This window comes from Puma concolor, chromosome C2, assembly GCF_028749965.1.
Source record: "Puma concolor isolate L17-30 chromosome C2, mPumCon1.1.hap2, whole genome shotgun sequence".
Lineage (NCBI taxonomy): Eukaryota > Metazoa > Chordata > Mammalia > Carnivora > Felidae > Puma > Puma concolor.
In genome coordinates, this window is record NC_141675.1 from 37,067,328 (window position 1) to 37,088,848 (window position 21,521).

Sequence of the window (21,521 nt, forward strand, 5' to 3'; positions counted from 1 at the left end):
TGGAATCACAGGAGATTTTTTTTCTTTTTGTGCTCTTTTAAAATTGGGAAATACTAAAGCTTGTTTTCGTTCTGATGGGAATGATCCACTAGAGAGGAGAATTGATGATACAGGAAAGAGGGATTAATTGTGGAGTCAAGCCTTTGAAGTGGCACTGGTGATTGGAATGGAGAGGACAAGTGGGGGAGTTGCCCTTTTCCGCGAGCAGGGACACCATGATGTAATATGACCTCACACTCCCCTTTACACCCAGCTCCTCTTTTCAGTCTGACTGGATACCTTTTTTTTTTTTTTCCCAACGTTTATTAATTGTTGAGAGAGAGAGCATGTGTGCTTGAGCAGGGGACGGGCAGAGAGGGGGAAACAGAGGATCCCAAGTGGACTCCCTGCTGACAGCAGAGATCCTGATGTGGGACTCGAAGTCATGAACCGTGAGATCATGACCTGAGCCAAAGTCCAGTGCTTAACTGACTGAGCTGCTTAGGTGCCCCATCACTGGATGCCTTTAGCCCAAATTGATCAGCTTCTTTCTATAATCAGGAGTTTTTTTGTGCTATCTCTGGAATATTCTTTTGAATTGAATTCATCCTTTATAAGGCTTAGCATGAAGCAGCTGGTGGTATTTAACACCAATTTTAATTTTTGTGCCAACAGGTGAAGCAAAAAATTTATTGCCATATCTTGGACCCAACAAAATGAGAGATTGTTTCTGCACCATAAATTTGGACCAGGAAGAAGTTTATCGTACCCAAGTTGTTGAAAAGTCTTTAAGGTTTGTAAAAAATTCATAAATTATCTTTCATATGATATATATTAATAAATAAATTTTATACTTTTTCCAGACTGTAATCATCAAGAATACTTCGTTTATCTGAAACTTTTCTTTTTTTAAAAAAAAAATTTTTTTTTTAACGTTTATTTATTTTTGAGACAGAGAGAGACAGAACATGAACGGGGGAGGGGCAGAGAGAGAGGGAGACACAGAATCGGAAACAGGCTCCAGGCTCCGAGCCATCAGCCCAGAGCCTGACGCAGGGCTCAAACTCACGGAACGTGAGATCGTGGCCTGAACTGAAGTCAGACGCTTAACCGACTGAGCCACCGAGGCGCCCCTGAAACTTTTCTTTTACATTCTGGATTTTTTATTTTTATTTTTATTATTAAAATTTTTTTAAATGTTTATTATTTATTTTTGAGAGAGAGAGAGACAGAGACAGAGTGAAACAGGGCAGGGGCAGAAAGAGAGGGAGACACAGAATCCAAAGCAGGCTCCAGGTTCTGAGTTGTTAGCACAGAGCTCAATTCAGGCCTTGAACTCATGAACCATGAGATCAAGACCTGAACCGAAGTTGGATGATTAGCCGACTGCGCCGCCAGGCGCCCCTGGATTTGTTTTTAGAATTACAGAATCTCAGAGTTTGAGGGAGCTTTAATGTTTTTTGAGCTGGACTAATCAACTGCCTTACGGTTTGTTCCTTCTGACAATTATCGTTGATAAGAGGTCATCTGACATTTGCTTAATAATGTTTGTTCCAGTGACCAAGGAGTTCATTGCTTTTTAAGCAGACTATTTGTTCTTAGAACTATTCTGATCCTTAGGAAACTCTTACATTTAGTGAAATAATGTCTATCAAAAGGAGAACCTACTGTATGCCGAGAGCTGGCTGGGTGCTGTTTATTCCTATATTCATGAGAACAAGATAGATGCGGTGCTGGCTTTCATGTGGCTTTTCATTGCTTCAAAATATATCTTCCTTTTAATTGTTCCTAATCCTCCCTTGGATTTCTGGAAAACACCTTAATCTGTCTTTGACATGACATCTTTCAAGTTTTTGAAAACAACTATCAATACACCTCAGTTTGTTCTCTAGGCTAAATTGTGCCTATTTATTTGAACTTTTCTCAGAGTACCTCATTATTTTATTTCTCTTGAGAATAAATTACTTCTGAGAGTTGCACAAGTCATTGTCAGGGAATGGATTCTTACGTAAATTTCTCATTTTTGGAAAGTGTAATAGCACTTTGAGAGTATCCTAATAAATTCTAATTCATAAAATTAGAGTGTGCCACCTCTGCCCTGTAATAGCATTTGTGGGCATAATTCTAGCACAGAGCTGTGCTGACAGGACGCAGTCTTGGACAGAGATAAGAGTCAAAATAAAGGCATGGGGAGTTGTTGGAATGAACGTGTGATGAATGAATTACTAAGTGTCATGACTCCTGTAAACTTTTTGGGGAATCTGGTTTTAAGAGTTTATTCACTTTGAGAGAGAGCATGAGCAAAAGAGGGATAGAGACAGAGGGAGAGAGAGAATTCCCAAGCAGGCTCTGCAGTGTCAGAGCAGAGCCCAACGGCAGGGCTCGAACTCACCAACTGTGAGATCCTCAAACCAAGAGTCAGATGCTTAGCTGACTGAGCCACCCAGGCACCCCTAGGAAATCTATTTTTTGGTGTTCTTTTTCATAATCTATTTTCTTTAAACTTGCCCTTTTTTCTCTGAGGCTTTTCCCCTTTTATCTTTATTGTCAGTGGTTATAATTTTGAATGTCTCTAGTGTTCTTCATAGGAAAGGATTGTGTAAAGCTGAAAGTACTTCAGTAACCCCCCCAAAATTTAAAGTAATATACTTCATGTCTTTAGTCATAAATCATCTGTCCCTGTTGTATTAGAATTTTGTTATTTATATGTTATGCATGATGAAACCGAGTCACCAAAAGGCTGAATAATTTGTGTGTATAATATAGGAAGTTGGAAGCAAACTGGAGATTGGAACCTGAAACTGTTACAACTCTTAGTTTGTTACTCAATGTACACTGATTCCATATCGCACAAAAATCAGTGATATACAGAGCTAGTAATTGTCCATAAATTGAATACTTGTGGTAGTTTCAAATATGTAGCTTTGTAAATTAGTGACTAAAATTAGCTTACTTTTTTTTTTTTTAACTCTTGCCTTTCTAGATATTTGTGTTGTGGAAAGATGATGAAACCAATTATTTTTATCCATCTTAAATTATTTTTCTAGATGCATAGCAACTTGGAAGGTATTTTAAGACTAACAGTGGTTACCTTAGGTTATTTCACATGTTAGATTAGGTGCTTCTTGGATTCTAGGTGCCCCCTAGCATTTTCCTTGTGGAATAAGGTGAAAGAATCTGTAATATAAAGCTTTGCCCCCCTGGCTTTCATGTCAGTGTTTTTTCCCCTTATTTTGATAAGTCAGTAGATACCATTTAGATCTTATGGGTTCTGGATAGTACAGTTTTTATAGGCAGCCTGGATACAGGTTTTCATAATGGGTAAGGAAGAGTCCTATATGAAATCTATAGCTCCCACATTTCTAACTCAAATCCTTTTGAAGAGCGAATGGTATAAACAAACTGAGAAATAGCAATACTGCTTGTGCCTAGTGCTTTTCTTTCCCATCCCAGGAATTTCCTTAAGAGTCATATGCATGATCATATGTCAATGATAGCAATAGAGTGTTGTTTTAAAAACTGTGTAAGTCTAGTCATTGCTGCTTACCAATCTCATTGAAGTTTTCTTCAGATAGATTGATTAATTAATTAAAGATGTGGGCACCCAGATGTGGGGATTAACTTGCTGCAATTGTGGTGATATAGTGATAACAGATGGTTTAGTGGATAGTTCTGTGGTATTCTTACTTGGTTTTATAATGTATTTTAAAAATAACATTTGAGTGCGTGCATGTGACATATAAAGGAAATCCTCAATTTTATAATTGTTTATAAAATGATGCAAAGGAGAAAATACCTAAACATGTCATGTCTTTGCCTAATAGTTGTTTTTGTATCAGTTTTTATGTTGAGATTAATTAGAGGACTCCAGTTATTTTGATAGACCAACTTTTAAAAGTTTATTTTTATTACATTTGAAGTGGAAAACATATTGGCAAAAGTTAACCAGGCGTTATAAACAACTAAAAAGCTGAGTCAGCTGTTTTCTGGACAAGGTCAGAAATAACTTCTGTAAGAGTATTTTCCTTTGTATTTCAGTTTCTTTTTTTAAGTTGTGACATCCTAAAGAGATTGCATTTTTTCTGGTGACATTTTCAAAGAATTCTTTATTTCTTTAAACATTCTTAGGAAAGAAGTGATCTTGACAAAGATATTTACTAACATTTCAGAGATTCATGTCTTTATAGAAGAATTTAAACATCAAAATAACATTCTTAAAATAAACTTATAAAAATGAGTTGTTTGGGGGCACCTGGGTGAGTCAGTCAGTTAAGTGTCTGATTTCAGCTCAGGTCATGATCTCTCAGTTTGTGGGTTCGAATCCCGCATCAGGCTCTGTGCTGGCAGTTCAGAGCCTGGAGCCTGCTTCAGATTCTGTGTCTCCCTCTCTTTCTGCCCCTCCCCTGCTGGTACTGTCTCTCTCAAAAATAAATAAACATTGGGCGCCTGGGTGGCTCAGTCAGTTAAGTGTCTGACTTTGGCTCAGGTCATGATCTCATGGTCCATGAGTTTGAGCACCGCATCGGGCTCTGTGCTGACAGCTCAGAGCCTGGGGCCTGCTTCAGATTATGTGTCTCCCTCTCTCTCTGCCCCTGCCATACTCATGCTCTGTCTCTCAAAAATAAATAAAAACATTTTTTAAAAGTTTAAACATTAAAAAAATAAGTGGTTTCATAGGAGAAAATCTTAGCAACTTGGGGATAGGCAAAGAATTCTTAACTTAGGATGTAGAAATCACTAGTCATAAAAGAAGAAAATTGAGAAACCGGATTTCATCAAAATCAGAGTCTTCTGCTCTTCAACAGACATTGTCGAGAAAATGAAATGGCCATCCACAGCTGGGAGAAAATATTCTGACAAAGGACTTGTATCTAGAACTTATTTAAAAATGAAAACAAAACCAATAAGACAGATAGCCCATTTAAAATATGTGGAGAAAACATGAATAGATATTTCCCAAAAGAATATATACAAATGGCCAACAAGCACATGAAAAATATTCAGCATCATTAGCCATCAGGGAAATGCAGTTTAAGACCATTTCTGTCACTATAGATTCTTGAACACATGTGTCATGATCGAAATCAGATCACTGGTTTTTGTGACAGTATGGAGGAGGTGATTGCACAAGGGAACTGTCTGGGGAGATAGAAATGTTCTGTATCTTGACTGGGGTAGAAATTTCACAGGTGTAAAAATTTATCATATCACATTCACTAGAATAGCTAATTTTAAAAAGACTTTCAATAGCAAATTTGACAATGAAATAACTTGAGCCCTCCTGCATTGCTGATAAAAGTGTAAATGGTACACATTTGTTTGGGACACAGGTGTTGGAAAACAGTTTGACAGCAGTTTCTTATAAATTAAAAATTCATCTACCTTTTAACTTAACAATTCACTCTTTTAGCTGTCTACCCAAAATAATTGAAAGCATATGTTCAGAAAAAACCTTCTATAAAAATGTTATAGCAGCTTTCTTTTTAACAGCCCAAATTAGAAACAACTTGCATGACATGACTGGGAGAATAGATTGTGGAATATTCATGAAGGGAATATTATGCAGCAATTAAAACACATGAGCAAAATTGAAAAATCTCAGTTGTTAAGCTGAGTGAGAGAAGCTAGACACAAGAGTACATACTATTTAATTCTATTTATATGGGATTCTTTGACAGATCTGTATAATAGAAATCAGATCACTGGTTGCCTGTGTCAGGTGTGGTGGGATAACTGCAGAGGAGTATGCAGAAACCTTCTGGGAGACAGAAGTGTTACTATGTGTTGACTGGGATGGAGATGACACAGGTTTATAAATTTGTCAAATCATTAACCTCTGTACTTTAAATTGGATTTCATTATATGTAATGTATAACTTAAGTTGATTCAAAATAACCCATTGTAATTTCTTAAGTATATTTTAAAATAATACTTTTCAAAACATTATCCTTTTGTGTTGTCAATTGTGATTAATAAAGCTATACATATTTCTGAGATGATGATGTTGTGAAGGACACTCTCCTCAGCTCATTGTGTCCACTTGAGGTGTACATGACCCTAGGCAATAATTGGGTCTTCTGTCCATAGGACTTCTGAAAAGCTGTTTAGAGCTCAGCCTAGCAATTGAGGTCCTCTCAGAGTTTAGTTTGGTTTGTATAAGGTTTAGTTGGAACTTAGCATAGAGAATAATTTTGGGCTTTTGAAGCTTTTCCCTATGATGTTTTAGTCTGTAATTTATTTTATTGAAAATACTGTTTGAGGACACTGTCAAATTTAAATTTAATGAGCTTTTCCCCCTTTCTCTCTAGCCCATTTTTCAGTGAAGAATTTTACTTTGAGATTCCAAGAACTTTCCAGTATTTGTCTTTCTATGTTTATGATAAGAATGTTTTACAAAGAGACCTTCGTATAGGTATGTACTGTTCATAATTATCTTTAATCACAGTGTTGGTGTTTCTGTTAATTCTTTCTCTAAATATAAAGCATTGAAAACAACAAAATAATATATGTTCAATATTTCTAATCCTTTACTCTTCATGTTTGTTTGTGAATCTTATTTTTAATTTGTATGCTCAGCTTAGGTAATGCTTTGGAGGTGTCGTGACTGATCTCCCCCTAATCATGGTGTCATGTTTCCAAAGTACCTGTAGGGCCATTTTCGTTAGTATTCATTACACTTGTTCATCAGTTTTTTGTTTAGTATCTTGTCTAATAGGATATTTATGAAGGTAGAGACCATCACTCACAGAGTGCCTTACATTTAGTAAAAGCTTGGTAAGTATTTGCTGAATGGTTCAAAGAATGTTTTTTTTTGTTTGTTTGTTTGTTTTTTAATTTTTTTTTTCAACGTTTATTTATTTTTGGGACAGAGAGAGACAGAGCATGAACGGGGGAGGGGCAGAGAGAGAGGGAGGCACAGAATCGGAAACGGGCTCCAGGCTCTGAGCCATCAGCCCAGAGCCTGACGCGGGGCTCGAACTCACAGACCGCGAGATCGTGACCTGGCTGAAGTCGGACGCTTAACCGACTGCGCCACCCAGGCGCCCCCAAAGAATGTTTTTATACAAAGATCGCAGTATTTTATCTCCCAAAGAACATTTATTTTTGAAGCTTTTTTAATAGAAGTAATAATTTGCTTTAATGTAGACGTATGTTTTCTCTCTGGCTCTATTGGTGACCATGAACTCTATTTCTTAAATAATTGTCTAAGGCTGGGGTATGCTCTGTGGGCATGGAGTAGAACAAAGCTAAATGGACATGTATGTGTCAGATTCATGGTCTTTGTACCATTGTCTGTATTTTAATAACAGGTAGAGGTCTGTAATTTGCATGTATTATCCTCTTGCTTTTTAGTATTGTGAATTTCGTCATTTCCATTTCTCCTTTCTGATTGGAAATATGCTCAAGTCTTCTACAGTTTAAATGGTTAATTTGACTTTTTTAAATGATTTATTTGACTTTGTCCTCTCTTAACTACCATCTAATGTGTTTCCGCTTTTGCTGTTGAACTTCTTAACAAATGGTTTGTATCCTTCTGCTTATTGCTACTTTGTTTTTAAATCTTTGTAATCTGGCTTCTATATTTTCCTGACAAACCTTTTTTGAAGTTTGCTAGAATCCTTTTAGAGGAAATCAAATAACCTTTAAAAACAGTATATATATTTTTAATTCTAAAGCTATTACATGTTCTCAGTGATCAGTAGTGGCTGTGCACAGGAATAACTAGTTAATAATTTGTATATTTCTTCCCTTTATTTTCTGTATTTATATTATTACATTGCACTATTCAGTTTTTTCCTTTTTTCATCTAATGATCCTTTTCCCTTGTCATTAAGTGTTTTTTAAAATTATTTGTTAAATATCCTCTGTAAAGAAATACATTGTTTTAACCACCTCTTTGTTGGTGAACACTTATGTTTTCAGATTGTTGATTCTCTAAATGGTGTTGCTATGAGCTCCTGGGGCACCTGGGTGGCTCAGTTGAACATCCGACTCTTAATTTCAGCTCGGGTCATGATCTCAAGATTTGTGAGTTCGAGCCCTGCATCTGATTCTGTGCTGACAGTGCAGAGCCTGCTTCAGATTCTCTCTCTCTTCCTCTCTCCCTGCCCCTCCCCTGCTTGTGCTCTCTTACTCTCTCAAAATAAATAAATAGACTTTAAAAAAAATGGTGTTGGTATGAACATCCTTCTTGCATACATCTTAGTATGTCTCTTTTTCTTAGAATAAATTCCTAGAAGTGAAAATACTGGGTTAAAGGATATGAATATTTTTAGTTATTTATTTTTAAAAGTTTATTTATTTACTTAGAGAGTGCATGCACATGCACAGGCAAAGGCATAAGCTGGTGGGGGGGGGGGGGTGTGGGTGCAGGGAGAGAAGGAGAGAGAGAATCCTAAGTAGGCTCCACACTGTCAGTACACAGTCTGATGCTGGGCTTGATCCCACCTGAACCAAAATTAAGAGTTGGACGGTTAACTGACTGAGCCACCCAGGTGCCCCAAGATATGAATATTTTTAAAATTTCTTCTCTCTGTGTTTTTTACATTGGGCCCCAGAAATACTATGGTAATTTAAATTCCCCCAAACATGGCCTGGGCATAATCATTTCACCATATCATGGATATTCTTGGATATTAGCATTGAAAAAAGTTTCTCCCAATTTGGTAGGTGAAAAATAATATTTTTTGACTTGTATTTTTTTGATTATCAATGAATTTGTTGAATTTTTTGTATGTTTATTAGTCTTTTATATTTTTCTTCTATAAACTAGTTTTTCATTGTCATGCCCATTTTTCATTTGGATGGATTTGTTTACTTTTATGCGTACTTATTTGTTAAATATGTTAACTTTTGTCAGCTGTACACATAACAAATACTTTTTCTTTGTCACAAAAGGCATTTTCATAGTGTTGAATCCTTATCTGCCTCTTTGTCATATTTGACTCTTTTTGATTGCTTTTTCACCTTGTTGAAAGCCAGAGAAAATACAGTTCGAGTTTAATGACTTTGTATTATCCTAGTTGTCTTTCTTCTTCTGAGTTCTTTATGTATATGCAGACTCTTTTCTTTCTAGCAGACCCCTGAGGTCCCATCCTCAATTCAGTGAAACCAACATTTACAAACACTTCTGTGTGGCATACAAAGAAGACAACTCAGGTTATTCCCAGGCTATCAGAGAGGTACACTTGTACTCTAATTCTAATTTATTGTAATTGGATCTGGGCTAGAGATATGAACAAAGTACTTGAGAACACAGACAACAGGTAATCTTGTTTGGTGGAGGATTAACAGACTACCTAAGTAGGAAAAGTAAGAAATTTCCAGGTTATAGGGATTCGCAGAATTAGAGGAGAAAAAACAAATCATGTTTGTGGTGTATCTACTGGAATATATAAATTACTTAGGAAGAGGGTGGTAGAAGTGAAACTGGGAATATAAATTGGGACCAAGTTGTGATGGACCCTAAAAACCGTGCTTAGAAGTTTGGACTTCATCCTATAGACAGTAATGTTGAACCTTTTAAGAATGAGAAAACTTTAAAAAAAAAAAAAAAAAGAAGAAAAACATTTTAAAAATTATATATGACTATGTATACATGAATACTTTTGTAGTTTAACAACTTTTTATGGCCTACAGCAGTAACTTCCAAAATACAAACTCAGTGTCTATAGATTACATATGTAAATGTATATATATGTATATATGTTCTTTTAAAGTATATATATACACACTTTACATATGTGATCTGTAGTTTATGGTTTAGAGTAGAGAAATTAGAGTCAGGGAGGCTATAATCAAATGAGATGCAAAGGGCAGTGGCAGTGGGAATGTGAATGAGTGCATGTACTTCACTGAAGAAGCTTCAAGTAGGGTTTAGGGGCTATAAGGGGATGAAGGATTGTGAGAAAGGAAAGTTAAAAATGGTATTGTTTCTATGGCCATCATTAACTGAGATAAAGAACACAGCAGGATGGGAAGAGGAAAGGATGACTTTGATTTCAAACAAGTTAAACTTGTATTACTTGGGAAACATCTTGGTGGACACTTTAGTTGACTGTTGGAAATACAGATCTGAAGCTTAGAGAGAAGGGCTTGAGATGTGAATTTGAGAGTCATTAGCATTGAGTGATACTTGAAGACTCTGCAGGAACCAATGAAATTGCCCTGGGAGCAGATAAGGAAAACGCAGGGAAAATGAGGCTTCAATGAAGATTGATAAAATTTATCAGGGATGTAGGAACAGAGATAGGAGAGATTCACATCTCAGAAGGCCAGGAGATCTTTTAATGTCACAACTAGAGAGAGGCAGAGTAGGGTAAGGATTAGATAAAGGCTCTTGGTGGTTATGAGCGACTCTTGAGAGAGAGTGTCTCTCTATCATGTCTTTTTAAGAAAATTTTGTAATTTTCATTGTTTTCATATAATACTATAGTCATCATACATTATTTCATTGAAAGGCCTTTAGTTGAGGTTTATAATTACGATTTCCAAAAGTTCCCTGTGCTAAGTTTTTTTTGTTTTTAAAGTAAAAGTCAATTGCACTTTTAAACAAAAAAATTTTACATAAATATCACTTCTTTGTGTAACAGTATCAGAAACCCATAACTTGGTGTGAGAACTTTTTTTTCAAATTATTTTTATTAAGACAAAATTTTTGCATTTAGTGGCAGTTTTTTTCCTTTTACACATAGGAATTATTAAAGTAAACTCAGCGTCATGTATGTACCTGTTAAAGTTGGAAAATGGTTTTCATTTATGAATCTTTACATTTTTGTAGTTCAACATATTTTCTTTTGTCACTAACTCATAAAGTTCAGTCGTTGCCTTTTATTTATTTTTTTTTTAAGCACCGGGGAGACAGAGGGAGCACAAGGGGAGGTAGAAAATCTTAAGTAGGTTACATGCTCAGCGCAGGGCCTAACTTGGGGGCTCAACTCTGGAATCTTGACCCGAGCGGAAATCAAGTCTTACCCCACTGAGCCATCCAGGCACCCTGGGGTTGTTTTTGTTTGTTTGTTTTTTAAATTTCAGCTATTGAAAATTGAGTTTAATTATTTTATAATTCTTAGTTGCTAAGTTGTAGATTAAACAGTACTATAGCATTTTCAAATGGAATTTGAGCTAAAGTTGAAAGACCCATCTTTGAAACTTAAGAATTTCTGAGAATGTACACTAGCCAAGTACAGTTTTAAGAGCTTGTTTGTTTTTTAATTGTGTAAGTAATACATGAATTTTTGTCTTTTTATAAAAAAATTTCAAATTGTAGTACTGCAGATAATCCTAATTCATTTTGACCACTGACTCCCTCCCAGTCCCCTTCCCAGAAGTAATAACTGTTATCAATATGGGGCAAAATATTTTATGTTAGTCATCTTCGTATGCCAGGTAGTTAGTACAAAAATTTGATTGTGAATTAAAAACTTGAGACCTAGGAACTTTGCTATAAAAAGATAGGAAGTTGCAAAGTTAAGGTTTTATTTTACTTTGTGATATATTGACGTAAGGTATAGTGTCCTCTCTTAAAAGGAGAGAAAAAAGATAAAAGTTTTATGTAAGAATGTATTTCCATTTCCAGTGAGAATTCTAATAGAAAAATAAAACATATATTTTATCTTATAGTGTGTATTTTCTGGGTGTTTTACTTTGAGGGGCATCTAGGCTGAAAAACTAAACTGTGGTTATCTGACCTAGGCAAGTTTTTTTTTTTTCGCCTTGTTTCAGAACAGTATAAGAGAATTTCACTAGGCTATCAGAAACCTGAATTCATTCATGACTCTGTCACTTCCTGGCTGTGTGATCTTAAACACATCACTTTACCTTCTTAGGCCTGGCGTATCTATAAAATAAGTCTGAGTTTAAGATTGCTAAGGTCTTTTCCAACTTTTCAATTTGTAATTTCTGCTGGCATTTAGCTCTGAAGTCAAAATTGCCTAAGATGACACTTTCATATCTGTTTGCATAGGGTCTGTATCACTTATCTGTTGGTACATAACAAACCATTCCAATACTTGGTGGCTAAATACATCAACTATATATTTGGTCATGATCCTCAGGGTTGTTAATTTGGGTTGAGCTCAACTGGTGGTTATTCCATTGGTCTCAACTGGGATCACTAATGTGCACTTATCCAGAAGATTGACTGGACTAAATGGCCTGACTCATATGTCTGGTGGCTGGTGCTGGCTGTTATCTGGGCCTTCCTTTCCATATGGTTTTGGGGTTTTAAGAGGGTAAGCCCTACTGCACAGGTGTTTAGTAAGATTCTACTTGCATCACATTTGCTGATGTCCCATTTGGCAAAAGCAAGTGACATGGCCAAACCAGAGTCTGTGCTGGAGAAGACCACACGATGGCATAGACCAAAGAAGAATGATTTTTGGGGACCATTAATATACCAGTCTACCATGGAGAACAAAATGTACCCTAAACTCTATACACTAGGGCATTTAAGTTTTGTGATTGAATTGCTGTTGTTGACTGTGTGCCAGAATTTGTTCAGTTTTCTGATCCATTTTCATCCTGTATAGACAGTCACAGTTGTCACTACTTATATCTGCTCTTTTCATCCATTTCTACTAGCGTCCATGTAGGAACAGGGCTATCAAGATTTGCCAGTTGGTGATCTGTATGAGGATGAAATTTCTAAGAATATGTTGTATCTAAAAATGGGGCCCAAATATAACACAGTTTTTACAGATGGCAAGAAAATGCTGTTTAGAAGTGGTGCTGGAAAGCTGAGAATACTTTTTTTTTTTACTTTGAGACCAACAAAGAGTTTCTGTGCCCACAGTTCCTTCATTTCTTTTTGTGTTTCCTCTCCTTGTCTTATTTTAAGGAACTAATACAGCATCTGGGGTGTGTGTGTGTGTGTGTGTGTGTGTGTGTGTGTGTGTGTGTGTGTTTGGTCTGAGCTTTTTCTGTCTATGAGTTTGTCAGGATAGTGAGGAAATGAAATAGTACCTTTAAATAATTTGTTGAGTAGTTTGTTCCTGGGAGGTTTTTTGTTTTTTTGAGGTTGGTGATTTCATGGCTACTAAAGTGATGAGTTAACTTTGCTCAAAATGGTGAACACTAAACTTGAGATAATCTTTGGGACCATTAGAGGCACAGAATTTTTACAACTAATCAGAGAAGGGCTTCTCTCTCAGAAGACCAGAATCATTCAACTCTTTCATGGCAGTGAGTGCCAGGGATGCACAAGATATGCAGTAGAAGGGAGAAGGTACTTGCTTCTGGGAATTTTTACCTGTGAACTAAGAGAATTCTCATTTGGGAAGACACATGTGATAAAGATGGATACTCAGCGATCTGAGTAGAGTTCCTACTCTCTAGTTTTTAGAAGCATTACTAATTAAATAGATTTTGGTTAGCGGAGTCTGGAAATCATATCACCATTTAAAGCACAGTGGTATTGTGATTATTTGTTGAATGAGTAAATGAATCAGTTAAGCCAGTAAACTTCAAAATAAACTTTTTCAAAAACCTAATTTTCAAGTTGGGGGCTTGCTTTGGTGATACTTGTAAATATGAAAATATATACACACATGTATATTTGTGTACGTATGCATAAATTATGTATAAAACTAAAAATCCTAGAAACTGTCTTATCAGGCCTTAACCAGAAATCTCTCAGCGAGTTACTGGATGGTGAGTAAACTCTCTTAAAATTACATGCCAGATAATATCTGCATTTTTCTGGAAAGCAGACATAAATGGTGCATAGATACCAAGATTCTTTTTTTTTTAATTTTTATTTTTAAAAATTTTTTTTTTTCAACGTTTATTTATTTTTGGGACAGAGAGAGACAGAGCATGAACGGGGGAGGGTCAGAGAGAGAGGGAGACACAGAATCGGAAACAGGCTCCAGGCTCTGAGCCATCAGCCCAGAGCCTGACGCGGGGCTCGAACTCACGGACCGCGAGATCGTGACCTGGCTGAAGTCGGACGCTTAACCGACTGTGCCACCCAGGCGCCCCAGATACCAAGATTCTTAAAGGGGGAAATGAGTTGTTTTCAAAATGTAACAACTTCAGCTACAGGATATATAGATCTATTTCTGTGTGTACGTGTGTGTGTGTGTGTGTGTGTGTGTATCAAACTGTTATACATTGCCTTAATGTTCATATCTGGAGTAGATTCATTGGTAAATGGAGCCACTCGATAGACTTTTGATAATCATAATCATTTGTGACACGCACTACTTAATACTTTGTCATAATTCTGTATCTTAAGCCATTCTTGGTATTATATTGATTTGCCAGGAATTTGCTATAATCCATAGGTGAAACATATCAAGAGATTTGTGTAATTTCTCTCTTAACCTAAACTTCTTCAACAGTGTAAAGAATATTTGAGTGCCTAAATTCTGTACTTCGCTTTTAATCAATATATCCAGTAGTGGAAGAATTTGTTTTCCCATCATTTTGTGTCTTAAATTTAACCAAAAAAAGCACTGAAATATATTATTTTCCTGGTGCTATTTCCTCAAGATTTGAATGAATTATAAATTCCATATATTCACAAGAAGATTTTGGCCTTTACATTAGACTTCATCCTATTTATTTATTTATTTATTTATTTATTTATTTATTTAATTATTCATCCATCCATCATCTAACTATTGTATGTATGTATGTTTATTTATTTTGAGAGAGAGAAAGTGTGAGCAGGGGAGGAGGGGCAGAGAGAGAGGAGGGAGACAATCCCAAAGCCTGATGCGGGACTTGAGCTCATGAACCGTGAGATCATGACCTGAGTCAAAGTCAAGCGCTTAACTGACTGAGCCACCACGCACCCCTGCAGTGGTTTTTAGTATATTCACAGATTTGTGCAACCATCACCACTACCTAATTCCAAATTTTTAAAGAAAGTTTTTTTGTTTTTTTTTTTTCTTGTCATACCTTTCCTTACCACTTGATACAGAACAATTGATAAATCCTGATAGAAAACTTTTTACTGTTTTCTGAAAGTTTTCAAATGTGGAACTAAAAGACCAAGATAGATCAGAAGAGAAAGGGCACGAAGTGTAATTAGGACACTTAAAGTGAAATTCTTACTGATGAAAGAAAGTGAACTTTGACTTTAGTATATATTCTTTGTTGAAACTTTTGTGTAGAGTCTTGGAATAAATTGTCAGTTGTATGCAAAACTGGGTCTGCTTCTTAAAACTTGAATTGAGGAAGGAAATGCTTTGTACCAACATGGCAAATACTTCATTATAATAAGAACATTTCTGTTTCTTTCTCTCATACAACTTTGTTCATTGTACCGTATCTTTCTCTAAGAGGTAGAAACTCTTTAGGGAACTGCCCTGATTATTATTATTATTATTTATCATTGTTATTATTTTTTGGTATGCATTGAAGCAACATAAGCAGTGTTTATAATGTTTTGATAAAAGCAGATTTTAAAGAAAATTATTGTCTTAATCTGTAATTTTCAAGTCCGCTTTTAAAATTGTTAGTGATATATGGTATTCATCTTTTTCTCTTAATTGGAACTTGTGAACTCTTATTAAATGCAAATATGTCTGTCTAGATAGAACATACGGTTTATTCATAGTGTTAAAGGTTTGGGAGGATTAGTTTACACTGTCATTGTACATTGCTTTTTACATGGAATGAACTTTGGGTAAAAATGTGAATCTATTGAGTAAATACTAAAAAATTCATTTGCATGTAAATACAACTGAATTTTTGTCTAATCCCCTGATTCAAAATGACCCAGAAAAGGGTCTGCCAAGGGGCAGGGGGAACTGAGGCACTTTTTCATTCTTTAGGATATAGAAAACAACTTGACCAAAAATCTGTAATAGAATTTTAGAACCATTAAAGCAAAAGTTTAATGAGAAAAAAAAGTGGATTTTTTAATATCAGTAGGTACAAATTATTTTAAAATATTTTCTAAAAGTATTACATATAATAGTGCTAATGATTTTTTTTAGCAGTGCTAATGATTATACAAAATATGTTTCTCTTATATTGTTTCCTATAGGAAAAGTAGCCATCAAAAAAGAAGACTTATGTAACCACAGTGGCAAAGAAACTTGGTTTTTACTACAGCCTGTTGACTCCAATTCAGAGGTTCAGGTAAATACTAAGGCTTAAGTGGTATAAGAGATTGTCAGCATGCAGAAAGTGTGTGGAAAACAAACTATTCTAGTTTATACAGACAGCGCTATTACACATTATTTTAAATTCTGGGACCAAATATTATAGACCTTTAGGTAATATATAGCTGGAAAGAAATGCCTTGCCTTGAATTCAAGAATAATGCGTGTGTGTGTGTGTGTGTGTGTGTGTGAGAGAGAGAGAGAGAGAGAGAGAGAGAGAGATTGGGGAAGTTATGTTAGGGGGACATTTTTTCCTGTTTTAGTTCTTTTGTTCGAGTCGCAATGGCAAATTATTAATTTTTTTGGTTGGGAAATTTTTTTTAAGAGAAAAGCTACGTTAATTCTTACTTTGAAGAGAATCCCAGAAGTCTGTGATTTTATCTGTTTTGACCAGGATGTTGTTTATTCTCTTAATAAACTAGTCTTGGGAAAATATTCATTCAAACCATGCCTGAGCCCACCTTGCAGAGCCTTTCATTCCCACACCCACCCTTCCTGTTGTTCACCCTTCTTTTTATTTGGAAGGGTATTATTACCTTTTTAAAGCTCTTCTTTCCTCTTGCCAGAATAAGAGTTCTTACAGATTCTATATGTGAGTAAAAATACATGTTTAGCCGAGTAGCTTAACTTTCTATTTCTTTCTGAAAAGTCTGAGTTTCTCTTAGAAATTGTTATTTCTATCTGAAGGGAATCCTTTTTTTGTAACCCTGTTTATTTATAAAATATGGTAAGGATTGTGAAACCATTTCCCGAGGACATACTGCAAGCAGAATTCTTCCTCTCCAAAAGAAGTTATAATTTGCCGCTGTGACTCAAACAGAAGTTTAAGACAAGAAAAAGTGCTTTACGTGCACCCACAGATATTTGCAAATAAAGTGCGTGTGTCTCTATTTCCTCATAACCTCTCAAGCATTCTCTTTGATTAAATTCTCAAAAACTTAAGTATTTGTATATAAAACCCCTTCTTAAGTACAAAATATAATTGAAACTTTTCCTATTTTATTCACTCTACCTCATTTTAATGTTCTTTTCATTCTATTTGGCAGTAACTGTTATTCAGATTCCAGTTAGCCACTATTGTATACCACACAGGTGGAAGACAGTGTGACAAAATGGAAAGGCTTTTGCACAAGAAGTCAGAAAATTTAGATCCTAATTTTCATATGTGGTTGCTTTACTGACCTTGAATTTTATTTCTATAAAATCAAAAGTTGCCATGTTGATGCCTATGGTTGTGAGAATTAAGTGAAATATTTTTAACAGTGTTTTAAAAACTGTTAATTGCTACACAAATATAAAATACCTGTTTACCATCAGTCACTCAGGTGGCCATTTTCATAATATACCTTTACCAAAAGGCAGATATGAAAGTCTTAAAGTTTTTAATTTAAAACTATTAAAGCTTTTCCTTTTTAATAGTTTTAACAAAAAGTGAGACAAGAAAAGGCTTTGATAATTTGGTATAAAATGAAATTTGAGTTTTATATTAAAGATGTAATTTATTAAAATTCATTCTTATGGCCAGTATAAGTTTGCTAAAAGATCTAAGTCCCCCAACTCTCAAAAAGTAGAAATCTCTCTGGAATATGTAATTCTTGGAGATGGTATTAGAGATTAGTATTAGATAACAGGATTTAATTCAGTTGAGTGTGTAAAACTCATCTCTGAATCATAAAATCCTGCAAATAGCATTTCATTGTTAGAGATAATGTCAACATTTTTTATTTGTTATGAATGATTTTCATGACCATGAGTTATTAACCTTTACAAGTTTTTTGCTTAAATGATAATTAGTAAGGTCCCTTTAAAATACACTTTAGGGGCACCTGGGTGGCTCGGTCGGTTGAGTGTCCAGCTTCAGCTCAGGTCATGATCTCATGGTACATGAGTTAGAGCCCTGCATCAGGCACTATGTTGACAGCTCAGAGCCTGGAGCCTGCTTCAGATTCTGTGTCTCCCTCTCTCTCTGCCCCTCCCCTTCTCATGCTCTGTATCTCTCAAAAATGAATAAACATTTTTAAAAAATTTTAAACACACTTTAGATTTTTTTTTTTGACATTTATTTTTGAGAGACGGAGGGAAACAGAGCATGAGCCGCGGAGGGGCAGAGAGAGAGGAGGCACAGAATCTGAGGCAGGCTGTAGGCTCTGAGCAGGCTCTCAGCACAGAGCCTGATGCAGGGCTCGAACCCACAAACTGTAAGATCATGACCTGAGCCGAAGTCAGACGCTCAGCCAACTGAGCCACCTAGGTGCCCCAAAATTTTAAACACATTTTAGAAAGAAGAGTACATTAGTGGCTTAGTGGCTGGGAGGATGTAGAACACCTTTCAGGTTAATATGGTACTATTGGAAATACTGTTGTTTGGCCCCAAAACTGATACAGGAATACTAAATTAACTTTGTGAGCCTAGAAAAGATAGAAGAGTAGCCTACGTTTCATACAAATCCTACTTTGTTAATAGATTTGTTCACTTGCATAAATTTTATGGAATTTTACAAAATACCATGGAAATAAGAGCAGTTGATGGAGCCATCCCGAGAAGGAATGGGTTCAGTAGGGATTCCGCCTAGTAGTTACTGTTAGTGATTAGATGGTATATCCCAAGCACAGTACTAAGTACTTAATATACATTTTCTCATTTAATCTTCAGAAAAGCATTATGAGATGTAGGTAGCCTTAATAACTCCATTGTACAAATATAGAAAATGGATTCATAGAGGTTAAATGACATCTCCAAAGTCATAGAACTATTAGGTGATGGAACCATGGTTCCAATAGAGATCTTGTCTGATTCTAAAAAAGCTTTCTTGCTTTTGACTATTTGTACTGTTGGGCATGAAAAGGCTTCAGCAGGTTATTAGGAGAGAACATCTGAGTATAAGGAACAGAAGCCTACTCACATTAGCTTAAAGAAAAAGGGAGGGGCATTTGAAAGTTCCTAGGGAACTTCTTAGAGTATAATTACAGGAAATTTGGTATGGCCAGTGAGAGCTGGAAGTTGTCAGGCATTTACTTAAGAGGAGCTGCCTTTTAAGTGGAGATCAGGTTCTTACAATAATAATCTAGATACAGTTTACATAGTCAAAATTATTTTTGAAAAGATTTTAACTTCTCATAAAGTGCACTAAAGTATTGGGTAGTTTGTTTTTGGTTGACTACTACATAAAATAGTTGGCTTGCAGGGGCGCCTGGGTGGCGCAGTCGGTTAAGCATCCGACTTCAGCCAGGTCACGATCTCGCGGTCTGTGAATTCGAGCCCCGCGTCAGGCTCTGGGCTGATGGCTCGGAGCCTGGAGCCTGTTTCCGATTCTATGTCTCCCTCTCTCTCTGCCCCTCCCCCGTTCATGCTCTGTCTCTCTCTGTCCCAAAAATAAATAAACATTGAAAAAAAAAATTAAAAAAAAAAAAAAAAAAAAATTAAAAAAAAAAATAGTTGGCTTGCATTCGGGACCATGGTGAATGAAAAATATGTATTGTATCTTTTTTTAATGTTTAGTTATTTTGAGAGAGTGTATGAACGTGAGTGGGGGAGGGGTAGAGAGAGGGTGGGAGAGAGAGGATCCCACACAGGCTCTGTTTTGTCAGTGTAGAGCCCATCGTGGACTCAATCCCATGAACGGCTGAGCCAAAATCAAGAGTTGGACACTTAACTGACCAAACCACCCAGGCCCCCCTATATTGTATCTTTAAACTGTGGACTTTCACTCAGTGCAGCAGTAGATACTGCAAGGGGCACTTGGGAACTGAATCCACTGATTCATATTTTCTTATTCATATGCTCACTATGCTCGTTGAGTATAAGTGCTCACTGTTTAGTGTTTTTTCCTTCCCTCTTATTTTGTAAAATGAATAGTTAATATTTCCTATCTTGTACTCTCATTTTAATACTATTCACTTTGCAAAATGAAAGGAACAAAACCCACTATTTAATGAGATTCCCTTGTATTCATTTTGTATATCTGATGAGATTACATGTTTCTCACTTCTGTTTCTCTCTAATCTCTTCCTGACAGCTAAAAAAATGCCCACATCAGCCTGAGTTTACGTGACCCTACAACCCCTCACCTTCTAAGATCTGATTTAGTTCTCTGCCACAATTTAGAGCATTTGGCCCAACTTGGGTCATATGTCCACTGCATTCTAATTGGTATGATTGGGGCAAAGTTACTGTAAAGCAGTCTATTTTGGGACTTTGGGTAGGCATCTCCCCTAAGAAAGGGTTTGGGTGGAAGAAATTATTGGCATCTCTCCCTCAGAGGGGAAGATGTTTGTTTTCCCAGCTCTACCACTAATTAGCATTTGTACCCAAAACAGTTGCTAACCTGTTGTTGTCTGAGAATCTTCATCTGTGAAATGAGAACTTCATTGTATAGGATTCCCTTCAGTTCTGAAGTTGTAGGGAAGTAATATGCAGAAATGTAATTTAGCCTTCAAATGAAAAGATCCCAGTAGTAGTAAGATGGGTTTTATATCAAAACAGTTGAAAATTACAAAGAACACTAACCTCTTACTTTGGATTGTTTCCCGGATGCTTTATTATTGCCATTAAAAGTGAAAGTTATTTTCAGGGTGCCTGGGTGGCTCATTTGGTTGAACGTCTGACTCCGGCTCAGGTAATGATCTTGGAGTCTGTGCTGACAGTTCAGAGCCTGGAGCCTGCTTCAGATTCTCTGTCTCCCTCTCTCTCTGCCCCTTATCCGCTCACGTTCTGTCTGTCTCAAAAATGAATAAATGTTAAAAAAAAATTTTTTAATGAGAATTATTTTCAGTTTTCAGACATTTGAGATATTATTATTAATATTTCATGAATGTATTTTTCTCCACTTTTTTTCTGTTTCTTTTTTGTTTTTGTTTTGCAGTTTCTCCCTCCATTTGAACCATTCTCTTCCTAACCCTCTCTTATCTGCCTTCATACCCCACAATGGGCCAGAGGGAGAACACAAAAGACTCTCCATGATGTTATCCATGATGTTGTATCAATAAGTCTGGTGGACATTTTTCAGTCCCCCTCTTACATGATCTTCCAGCAGCTTTGATACAGTGGACCACTCTTTGTTTTTGAAGCATTCTCTTCCTCAGTTTCTGGTTGTGGTTATCATCCTACTAAACTTAGTGTTCTTTCTCCTACTCTTTTCCACATAAGTAAAGTTAATATGGATTCTGTGGGTGCCTCTTTCTATAAATCCTCTTTTTGGCTTCAGTGATCAGCAGCCATGCTCTTAGCTATATAGTCCTAGAATTCACAACAAACTTGAGGTATTTTTCCTTTCTTTAGTTCTTAGGTGCTGTGATAAAGAGTATGCCTTTACATAAGACTGATTAAGCCATATCTGTTATCTGGAGAAGTTGGTACTCTCATTAATTAAGGGTGTTTGTCTCATACAACTTGTACAAGCAGTAAATCCAGATGTGCTGTCAATCGTG

General features: G+C 36.1%; 1 protein-coding gene across 3 annotated transcripts in view; it reads left to right on the forward strand.

The window, feature by feature from the left end:
- Positions 1-21,521, forward strand: part of RASA2 (RAS p21 protein activator 2) — a 125,626-nt gene that overhangs the window by 27,377 nt on the left and 76,728 nt on the right. For all 3 annotated transcript variants that reach the window (XM_086674422.1, XM_086674423.1, XM_086674424.1), the window contains exons 2-4: positions 655-772; positions 6,288-6,391; positions 15,977-16,071. In XM_086674422.1, coding sequence (XP_086530548.1) covers positions 655-772; positions 6,288-6,391; positions 15,977-16,071 — 317 coding nt within the window. The remainder of the gene's footprint in view (positions 1-654; positions 773-6,287; positions 6,392-15,976; positions 16,072-21,521) is intronic.